The 10,560-nt window shown below is 35.7% G+C and overlaps 1 protein-coding gene across 1 annotated transcript in view; it reads left to right on the forward strand.

The window, feature by feature from the left end:
* RBBP8 (RB binding protein 8, endonuclease) overlaps positions 1-9,125 on the forward strand; it is a gene marked incomplete at both ends in the record, with an annotated part of 34,462 nt that extends 25,337 nt beyond the window's left edge. The window contains 5 exons of the mRNA XM_082479824.1: positions 9-179; positions 781-850; positions 1,860-1,956; positions 6,300-6,441; positions 9,028-9,125. Of these exons, the coding sequence (XP_082335950.1) occupies positions 9-179; positions 781-850; positions 1,860-1,956; positions 6,300-6,441; positions 9,028-9,125 (578 nt within the window). The remainder of the gene's footprint in view (positions 1-8; positions 180-780; positions 851-1,859; positions 1,957-6,299; positions 6,442-9,027) is intronic.
* Positions 9,126-10,560: the final 1,435 nt, after the last annotated feature.

Below are 10,560 nucleotides of genomic sequence, written 5' to 3' on the forward strand. Positions count from 1 at the left end.
TATAATAGGAGGAGAAAAAAAAAAGAATGATACCTTAACAGAAATGTTTGAGCGGACAGCCCATGAAGAATATGAATCCTGCCTACCAGAAGATAGTCCTTCTGCATGTGATGAAAAAGAAATTCTTCATGATGAAGAGCAGGATAAGGGAGTAACAGCAGCAAGCAAGAAACTAAAGAGTGGGATATAATTTGTTTTGTCTTTATTAGCCTGGTTAAACTACAAAACTTGATTTGAAATTGGGCTCTGTTCTCTAGGAACAAATATGCCAAAGAAGCATTAGTTCATTTTTCATAAATTCATGGGAAAACTTACTTAGTGTAAGGACATAACGTAAACCAATGTGAAAATTATTTTGGTAGTTCACTTGTATAACCACCACACAAATATGGGATGTGTAATGGAAGTTGGCATAGGAACTGTACAGCAAAGTGACTCTTACAGAAAACACCAGTTTTTGGCTGCAGGTTACTTGCTTCCTTTCTTCTCCCTATCCTAGGTTCTATCAAAGGTTTCACAGTATTTTGTATTTTAAGCAACCTTTCCTTTGCTATTCTGTTTATCTTTTTCACTTGTCTCGCTGATTTCCTTCTACTCCAGTAACGCTTTTTGATTGCTCGTTCTACATTATTTTTAGTATTTTGAATCTGTTGTCTCAGACTGAATTTACATGGCATTTTTGTATTCTTTAATAGCTGGCTAATAATTTTACAGACGTTTCTCCAGGCAGTCTGTTAACTTTTTATGATGTAATTTTTTGTCTTGCATGTATATTTGCAGAATATGAGGATAAACAAGATAAAGCCAAGCAGAAAGCTTTTGTGGAGCCATATTTCAAAAGTGATGAAAGGTAATTTAGTTTGTTCTGTACAGGCATTTCAAGGCTTTTTATATCCTCCCTATAGGGAACTTGTTCTTCCCTAAAATAAACATGTTTGTGTGTAACCTACTAGCAGCTGAAGATGCACAGGTAAAAGACCTAGTGAATTAGATAAAAGCCTTAGATAAAAGCTGGGGTGGGGGAAAAAATAAACATTGAGATGCCTATCTATCACATTCGCTGAAGAGAAGGGATTGCCTCTTCTGCTTTTTATAATTATTTGAATGCAGTATTTTGTAATCCATGTTATTTCTTACACACATGTGATCATGCATAAGTTTATGAGCAAAGAGCTTATGAGTTGCTTGTGCAAATATAAACCTTTCCTTCTTTGTCATTTTTGCCTCTTCCTCTAGGCAATAAATGAGTAGTGTTTTACAACTGTACCTCTTAGTGCTTCCTCTCTTGCCTTTCTGTATAATTATCGTTGGTAGTCTGAATCTTCATTTCATAATCATATCAGCCCCTTCAGTTAAATAGTTTTTAGCTTATTTTTTACCTCAGCATATGTTTTCTTTGTAGAGAAAACTCAGTTAATGTTTTGTGATCAGATAACTTGAAAAGAATCTGTTACTTCTTTTATTGAACCCAACATATATTCCTCTTGCAGGAATCAGTGCAAGCACAACTGTGTCATGGACAAAATAAATATTCTACAGAAGATCTATATTAAAGTGATTTTGATCTAGTAATTCCTTTCACACTATGAAAAGCCATAATGAGGAGATGCACATCTGGTTACGTAAAAGATATAGTACGCTTAAAAAGTCCTGGAACTCATTTAGTTACAAGGATAGTCCTATTCAGCTATGAAATGCAGTATGATTGGGTTTTGTAGGAATTTTCTGAGTTTTGCAGGCATTTTGTGATACTTTTTAATTTCTTGAGACTCTCCTTTATTATGTTCTAAAAACTGAAAATTTCCAGACATGTAGGAGAAATAAATGTACTATCGTGTGAAAACATTTTTGTTTTTCAGAAAGAATACTGTGTTAGATTTTCCTCATATTGAGGTTATTCGAAAAAAAGAAGAAAGAAGAAAATTGCTTGGCCATACTTGTAAGGAATGTGAACTAGTAAGTAGTTCTTTAAAATTTGGTCAGTCTTCCATTCTTCCAACTCCACTAGTGTCTAAGTGCTAAAGTGCTGTTGAGATTATGAATCTGATTGCACCATCATCAGTACATACAGTAGCAGAGAAGTGTTTACCAAAGCTGTTTTACCAAGTTTTGGATGGGTTGGTTTGTTTTTAAGTATTGTAACTGCATATAACTTAGAAAGTCTTATTTTTTTTGTGTATCTGTTTGAGGATAGAAACTTCTCACATCATGGTTCTAGCAAGATTTTTGTTAATCAGAAATACATTAGCTAGTCAAAGAATGATTACAAGTTTCTAAACTTAGCTCAAAAGCTCTACTGAAATTTACGGCTATTTGTTCTATGTCCTGTTGTACCTATATAGAGATATATCTTGATTTGGGTTTTTTTTCCTTGTTTTCTGGGGTGTCTGTGTTTTCAGATAATTGCACCAACATAGATGCCAATGTCTATATATGTGTAAATGCATGAAAAAATATTTACATTAGCAGGTTAAAAAGTATGAAATTTAAGGTTTCACATCGCACTCTTTCCCTCCCTTTCAAATTACTAAACTGCTTTCAGATACTTGGTATAGAGATAAAATATTGAATTAATTACATGTATAATAAGGACATACTTCATTTGGTCATTAATAGACTTTCAGGCTGGAGTTAATTAGGCAATGATCTTGTACATTATGACTCACCAGTAGTGTGGATTAATGACTGAATGATGATGGATTCTCTGGAATCTTAATTTCCACACCTATATAGAACCAACACATTTCATAGATTCTCCTGCTATTCACTTTGTAGTTAAGTCATGTTTACTTCGCTGAAGAAATTTATTAGAGTATATTTTTAATAAAAACCCAGTCCTGAAAAATAGCTTTTGTAAAACTCATTAAAGACAAATAATTAAGTTTTACAGTCAACTAGAAATACCATTTTCAAAACCATGTTTGATTTAAAGAGTTTGAAAGAAAACAAAGTGTTGGGGGAAAAAAACAAAACCAAAAAACCCCAAGCTTTTATTCTGTTTCTTGGCCAAGAGACTTGTTAAGTGTGTTAATTTCCTGTCTCTGGAAGCTACAGATCTCCTCTCAGCAAATCCAGTTCTTGTTGCTTTCTGGCAAGTTAGAGTGGTAACTGGTGTTTGGAAACATTTACAGCTCCCATTTTACAATATTAGGTTTCTGCATTAAACTTCAGAAAAGTTTGGGTTTATAGGGGGTTTTGTTGTTGGCTTTTTTTTTTTTTTTAAGTCTACACCATTCAAAATTAATGTGTGAAATGCTTGGCTGGGTCATTGCACCATAATAAAACTAGCTTTGAATGAAATGCCTATGGAAAAAGGGAGTATTGGACAAAGCATAAATGATGTTTTTAAAAAAGTACTGGCTTACTTATTAGTCAGATGGATTTGAAGAGTCTCCAAAGTCTAAGGAAATACTTAAGGAGGGGGTAGAAATCAGTAAATTGTTTCTGGCCATGTGCTGCATGCAGTATGAGAGTAGGGAGAGTTATCTGTCATTTTAAGTAGATGCGAGAGATTTAACTTTACAGTGTAGAACATTTGATAAGAGGTCTTGTTTTGGTTTGTTATGACTTTGCAATGTGATCAGAGAAAGATTGTATGCAGAAGTTACTGTTAGCTTGTAAAAGTAATGTTTGTTAGTGTGGTTACTAAGTCTAGCTATGCTTTAGATAAGTAGGAGAATTAGTCAGATGCTTTTATATATATTTAGATTACAGAAATTACTCTGTAAGTAACTGTGCCAAATTAATGAGCGGAACATTTTTAAGGGTTTGGTCTCTTTTTGAGACTAAATTGTGCAGTTCTGTAAACAATTCTTTTGCAGTGAAGATTCTGCAAGATGAGGTTTTGCATATCTTTTCACACATGGAAAAACCTAGCTCAAATGTTTTGTGTGGGTCGAAAATGCTGTGTATAGTGAGATCAATGTGGAAAGCTGAGAGTTCTTTTTGCTGTTTAGCAGACATATATGTAACTTTCTTATTCTTTGTCAATCCTAACAGATTTCTAAACAAGCCAAAAAAAAAAAAGTTACTAATTTCTTTTGAATATACACCTAGCTTGATTATTCATTGGTCTTTTTATTTTCTGTTCCTACAGAACTGTACTATATTTTTCATTGTTTGATCCATAAATATTCCTCATCAATCATAAACATTTTAATTCCCCCAAAAAATGTAGCACGCTGCAAACTTTTAGTGGGTGAACTTCTAAAATTCCAGGCTATTTAAAGGACAAACATAAGCTGCACTGCTAATTATCTGTAAATAAGACTCAGCTATTAATCTATTTGGTTTACACAGATACCATGGAATTCTTATAATTAATTTTGTTGACTTAACACCATGTCATTTCTTAAATTTTATCAGTGAAAATCGATGTGTATTTGATGATAATTACCCGTTCCTCTTCTTTCATTAGTCTCTAGATCTTTAACTGAGTTACACAGGTATTTTTCCAGCGGGGTCTTTGAAGTCCAGGTGCATAAGTGACCTTACTATATCTGACTCAATCCCCAAGTTGCTGATATCCACTTAAGTGCTGGTCTTGGCGTAGGCTTTTTCCTGTTTAAGGGAACATTGTATAAGACAGTAGCAAACATTTTCAAACTAAGTGTCTCCAAATTCAGAGACTGAAAGGGGTTCTGCTGTCAAGAGTGTGGGAGTATCCTGGGCTTATACACAATATATTTTGAAGAACTTTTCACTGGGGGCTTATAACCATTTCTGAATGTTATCTTTGGAACTGGCAGTTTATTCTATCCTGTGTACCAGGACTTTGTAGTAGACAGACCAGCAATCTGAAATTTTGGGTACAACCTGCTAACAACCTGAATCTCTGTTCTTGACCAGGAGACCCGCATGTTACTAGATCAGATTTCTGTACTAGTAAGGGCTTTGAGAGCAGAACGTGTTCTGGTGTCACACTTTATAGAATGGTGAGAAATCTGAGTTGATTTGAGGGGGAAGAAAATGTGCCTCGGTTTCAGGCAGAGTTGCAGTTCCCACAGACTGCAGAATCACAAAATGAAACAAGTCTACTTTTCTTAGTTCATTCAGTTTTGTCACTAATATTTTCAGAGCTGTGATTACTCTTTTCTACACAATCATCAATATTTATCTCTCCGGATTTTTTGGAGGAGGATTTTTATGCCCATTTTATACTTTGTCTACCATCTAGTAGGAAGAAAGGAATTTATTAGTGTACTTCATGATTCCAAGTAAGTAGGTTTTCTGAAATCCTGCCAGTAGATGGGGACGAGAAGTAATCTCTACTGACAGAGGTATTCTGTTTGTTTCCTGATTTCACCAGTCTAGATCACTTTCCAGCTGTTTGAATAATGTTTTAAACTTTAGTTTGCCTTTTTGAATTGTAACGCTATCATTTCAGTAGAATTGTTTTACCACTTTTATGAGGGTGAGGTTTCTTGTGCAATCCAGATGGTGACTGTTGGCTTGCCACTTGAATCAAACAGTGCATTCGCTTTGAAAATATTTTCGTACTCTACAACTTCAAAGTGCCAGATTGTGATTCTAGTTAGCATCTCCTAAAAATAGCAAACTAAACCAGTAGAAAACTGCATTAAAAAAAAAAAAAAAAGCTGTCTTTCTATGATGCTACTCATGGGAACAACCCAGGAAAAAAGTTTGGAGAGTATGTACTTGTTGCAGCTCCCAGTACAGCTGACAGGGATGAAAGAGTAGCTAGCTAATTTACTGTATACTCTAGAGAATGCCCAGCTGGCAGATAGTTTCTGGAGTCCCAGTGTCAGTCAGATAGTTAAACTAGCTCTTTATTTGAGGGTAATAAAGTAGGAAGCATTTAACTTAAGTTTGCTGTTACTACTGTAAATTTAGACACTGGAAGTGATTCTGCAGCATGGATTTTGTGGTACGTTTTTTCACTTTTATTTTATTGGCAAATGCGAGCTGAAAGTTAGTTTATTAGAAAATTCCCATCTATTTCAACACCTGGGCTACTTAGCTTTGTAAAATCTGTATAACTGTTGACATAGGTAATTGTACACATGCCTAAACCTTGTACCTATGGTATGTTTAAAGATATAAAGCTAACAAACTTGCCACCATAAGGTTATACGTAATCTGTAATTTCAGCAAGCTTTTAGGATAATGGCCAGGTGTTTGTCATTTGGATAACAAATCTCTACTCTTGGCTATCCTCACCATTATTTTTTAGATAAATGTGTTAATAAACAGTGATTGACAATGTTGTTGTGTAAAGCAGTTGCTCTATATGTATGAATTTGTTAACTTGGATTTTTTTCCCCCCCTCTAACATTCAGTATTATGCAGACATTCCAGAAGAAGAGAGAGAAAAGAAATTAGCTTCCTGTTCAAGACATAGATTTCGCTACATTCCTCCAAATACTCCTGAAAATTTCTGGGAGGTTGGGTTTCCTTCCACCCAAACTTGTGTGGAAAGAGGTTTGTGCAAAAAAAAGGCTTACAAAGCACTTTTGAAAGCTAATTTATTTTTTTTCTAAAATGATTTCCTGAAATTATTTCTTTCATAAAGCAGCCTTTCTAACCCAGTCTTGTAGAGCTGTTTACTTATCAGCAGCCATTATTTTGAATATAAGGGAATATAAGGAAACTTTCTTAGAGCCTAGATAGACAAGGCAGAAATAATTGGGATTTTCATAGAACTTAATTAAAACCCTACGTCTCTTTGAACCAAAGCAAGAATTGGGTCAACGTTTTCAGAGGCAAAGTCTAAGAGATTGTACTTGCAGAGGAGAGACAGGCAGCACTGTTGATGTCCTTTGTCTGTGTCTTTAGAGCTCCGTAATGCCACATGATATGGGAAATGTTGAAGGTAAGCTGTGATTAGATAGTTTTTAATACAGGTACCTTGCTTGTTAGTGACACTCAAAAGCTGTTTTGGTTAGTGGTTTGTCTTTTTTTTTTTTTTTCCACTCCTCTTCACACAGAAGATTGTTTTTTCCTAACTAATTCTTCTAAATCCTGGAGCTTAGTGTAAAAGTGAGTTTCAACTAATAATGTTAAAGCATGATGAGTTTGTAGTGTACTATACGTACATTTCTTTAGAAGTGGTGAAGCTCTGAGGTTAGGAGCCCTATATGAACTCTCTTCGAGTTACTTATACCTTTGTGCATATGTTATTAGCTGTGAAGCATTAATCTTCACTCATTTTTATCTGTTCTTGTAACAGTTTCAGGTTAGGCATAGGGAAATGTAGCAAGAGATGTGTATGTGTTCTTGTGTGATAGTGTTGCAGTGTCATCCTTAATCTTTCAGAACAGGGAGCCTTGATTTCTAGGGACTTGCATAACTTCCATAGTGCAAATCATACTGCCTAATCAAAATATATTCAGTTGAGTTCATTTAAATTTAAAGCTGTATTTCCAAGAGGTATGTATTCCAAACATGGTGTTCAGAACTTTAAGCCTCTCCTTGCATTCTGGGGGAAAAATGTCAAATTCGCTGTTGAAGCCCTAGTCAAGTTCCCCTTCTTAAATATCCACTGCAAAGGTTTAAGCTAGTCATAGAATTTGCAGTCTTTTAAGCTTCCTCAGGCTTGGTTAGGCTTTGGGAAAATGGTTCTTTTTTTTTTTTTTTTTTTTTTTTTTTTTTTTTCTCATCATTTTGCCTCTGATAACATAATGGAAAGTGAATCCCTCAATCCAGCTAGCCAGCACCTCAGGAACGCTGCTGAATCGCCACTTTCTTTGCGAGTAGTCTCTTTCCTGTCTTGTGTGTCCACTTAGACAAGGCTTGGCTGAGGCTAATCCATGTCTCCTTTCCTTAAGTAACGACAGGGAGTTCTCAGCGCTCTAGAACCAGCTTTGGTTCTTGATCATTATCTTTTAAAATGAATAAATCATAGCCTTTGCTCTTCCAACCTGGTTGCCTCTTACCTGTTCAAGCCGATGAGAAAGCTGGTTTAAACTAGGCATGTCCATTTATATCCTGTTAGGGAGATTGTCTGTTACTACCCATTTGGAATCTGCTTGCAACCTTGTTAAAATTAGCTTCTTGGCTATCTTCTTGTTCTGCTAGAGTAAGAGCTGTTCAGTTGCTAATGGTCTTCAACAGCATATCAGGGGCAGAGTTTAGACCAGCCCTTTCTTGGTAAAAAGCCATATTATACAAGACTGCAGCAAGAAAACCATAACAATGGGGAGACTTCCCGTGATGAGCAATTGCAGCTGTCACTCGGAAGCAGTGGGGTACAAAGGATGTATTTTCTACTTTTTTAATTGGTATCTTGAACCAATTGTGGTTTGTGTTGTTTTGGGTTTTTTTTTTTTTAAATAACTGGGTTGCATAGACAGCATTTTCCAGCTATGAAGTAGGAATCTACTACTCCCACTTCAGTGGATGTTAGTGCTGATAAACAGTAAAGGTTTGACAAAAGTCAGGTACTGTAACTGATTTGCATAAAATGTCTGCTTACTATCAACACTAGCTAAGTTGAACATTAGAAATTTTCTATACACTTTTCTTATCAGAGAGCTTTCAAGGTGTGTTTTGACCATAGGTTCATGTTTGGCTTTTTTAAATGCACAAGTATTTAATAAATAACAATGCCTTTAAAAGAGAGGGATGTACTATTTAGACCCACAAAACACACGTGCCTGAAGTTTCCTGTGTATGACTAGGAAATACATTTTTTTAAAGTGATTTTTATTAGTCAACTTGATTTGCAGTACCTATATACTTTGTTACTCTTATGTAAAATCTTCTGTAGAAAAGACATGAAAAATGCAATTTTGTTTTGAATAGATGAACATTTCATAGTTTCCATTCTCTTCAGTATTATCTGTCCGTATTGCATTACTATACAGTCATCTACTAGAAAGCAGCTGAGTGTTTTCATTAATGATATTGTACCCTGGGATCTCTAACACTTTGTCAAGTGAGAACCAGTGGTCATAAAAGAAAAAAATTGACAATTTATTCTTTGAGGGTAAACAAAGAAATGAAACTGAAGTTATGCATGTTTTTATACTGTATTTCTTACCTCAGATTTGTGCTTATTCTTTTAAGGATATATTAAAGAGGATCTTGCTCCCTGTCAACGTCCAAAACGACGGCAGCCTTATGCTGTAATGTTTTCTCCAAAAGGCAAAGAGCAGAAGACATAAAGGATGGGGAAATAAGGCACACCAACTTGAAGAGTATCTTTCCTGATCTTAGATATTTATAGTTAATATAAACTTGAAATAAAGAACTGTTTTCCACAATGATAGATAAATCATTTAATTAAATATGTAAATTTTATAACATTCATTTGAAAATTTGATGTACCAGGAAACAAAACTATTTAATGTATGTTTGTTTCATATTTTGTTAATACATTTTGTATTAATTTTTGCACCTGTCAGACAATGAGTCTCCCTTTTTTTTTTCCTTTGGAGTCAACAGCTAAAATTCCAGCAAATCCTGTCTAAACTTTGTGTCAGTGAGTAACTGCGTTGAAGTCACTGAAATCAGTTGTTCTTGCGAGGTCTAAATCCCTGTCAATGGGGAACAGAAATGCAGATTTTATAGGGTGCTTTTATTTTGCACTGGATTTTTTTTTATATAGCCTTTCTCTTTTGGCAATAATGGTTATATCTACTTGTAATAAAGCTATATTAAATATGAAAGGTATCTATTGTTAATAGCTTGGAGGTATACAAACCCTGTAGTTTAAGTGTCTGTCTTAAATTTGTGTGTTAAAGGTATAGCACCATGTTTTCCTCAGCATTTAAATTAGAATATCCAATTATCTTTTTTCTTAATTTGGATCTGTTTGTGTATCTCTCTCTCATTTATTGATAAGAAGATAAGCATTGTTACTTCTAAATTTGGATGACAGCTATGTGTGGAGTTCTCTTAGATTATGAGGGATTCTCCAGGGGTATTTGGAGATTAGCAGATGTGATGCCCATCTACAAGAAGGGCTGGAAGGAGGATCCGGGAGCTACAGACCTGTCAGTCTGACCTCAGTGCCGGAGAAGCTCATGAAGCAGATCATCTCGAGTGCCATTACATATTATTTACAGGACAACCAGACTATCAGGCCCAGTCAACACGCATTCATGAAAGGCAGGCCCTGCATAACAAACCTCATCTCCTTCTATGACAAGGTGACCCGCTTGGTGGACAAGGAAAAGGCTGTGGATGTTAATTAGCTAGACTTCAGTAAAGCCTTCGATACTGTTCCTACAACATTCTCATGAAAAAAAATGGCTACTCAAGGTTTTGACAGGCATACACTCCACTGGATCAAACACTGGCTGGATGGCCAGGCCCGGAGAGCGGTGGTGAATGGAGTTAAATCAATTGACAGCTGGTCACAAGTGGTGTTCCACAGGGCTCAGTGTTGGGGCCACTCCTGTTTAATATCTTTATTAATGAGCTCAATGAGGGGATTGAAAGCACCCTCAGTAAGTTTACAGACGACACCAAGTTAGGTGGGAGTGTTGATCTGCTTGAGGGTAGGAAGGGTCTGCAGAGGGACCTGGACAGGCGGGACTGATGGGCTGAAGCCAATAGTATGAGCTTCAACAAGGCCAAGTGCCGGGTCCTGCATTT

This window comes from Vanellus vanellus, assembly GCF_965231255.1.
Source record: "Vanellus vanellus genome assembly, chromosome: 2".
NCBI classification, from domain to species: domain Eukaryota; kingdom Metazoa; phylum Chordata; class Aves; order Charadriiformes; family Charadriidae; genus Vanellus; species Vanellus vanellus.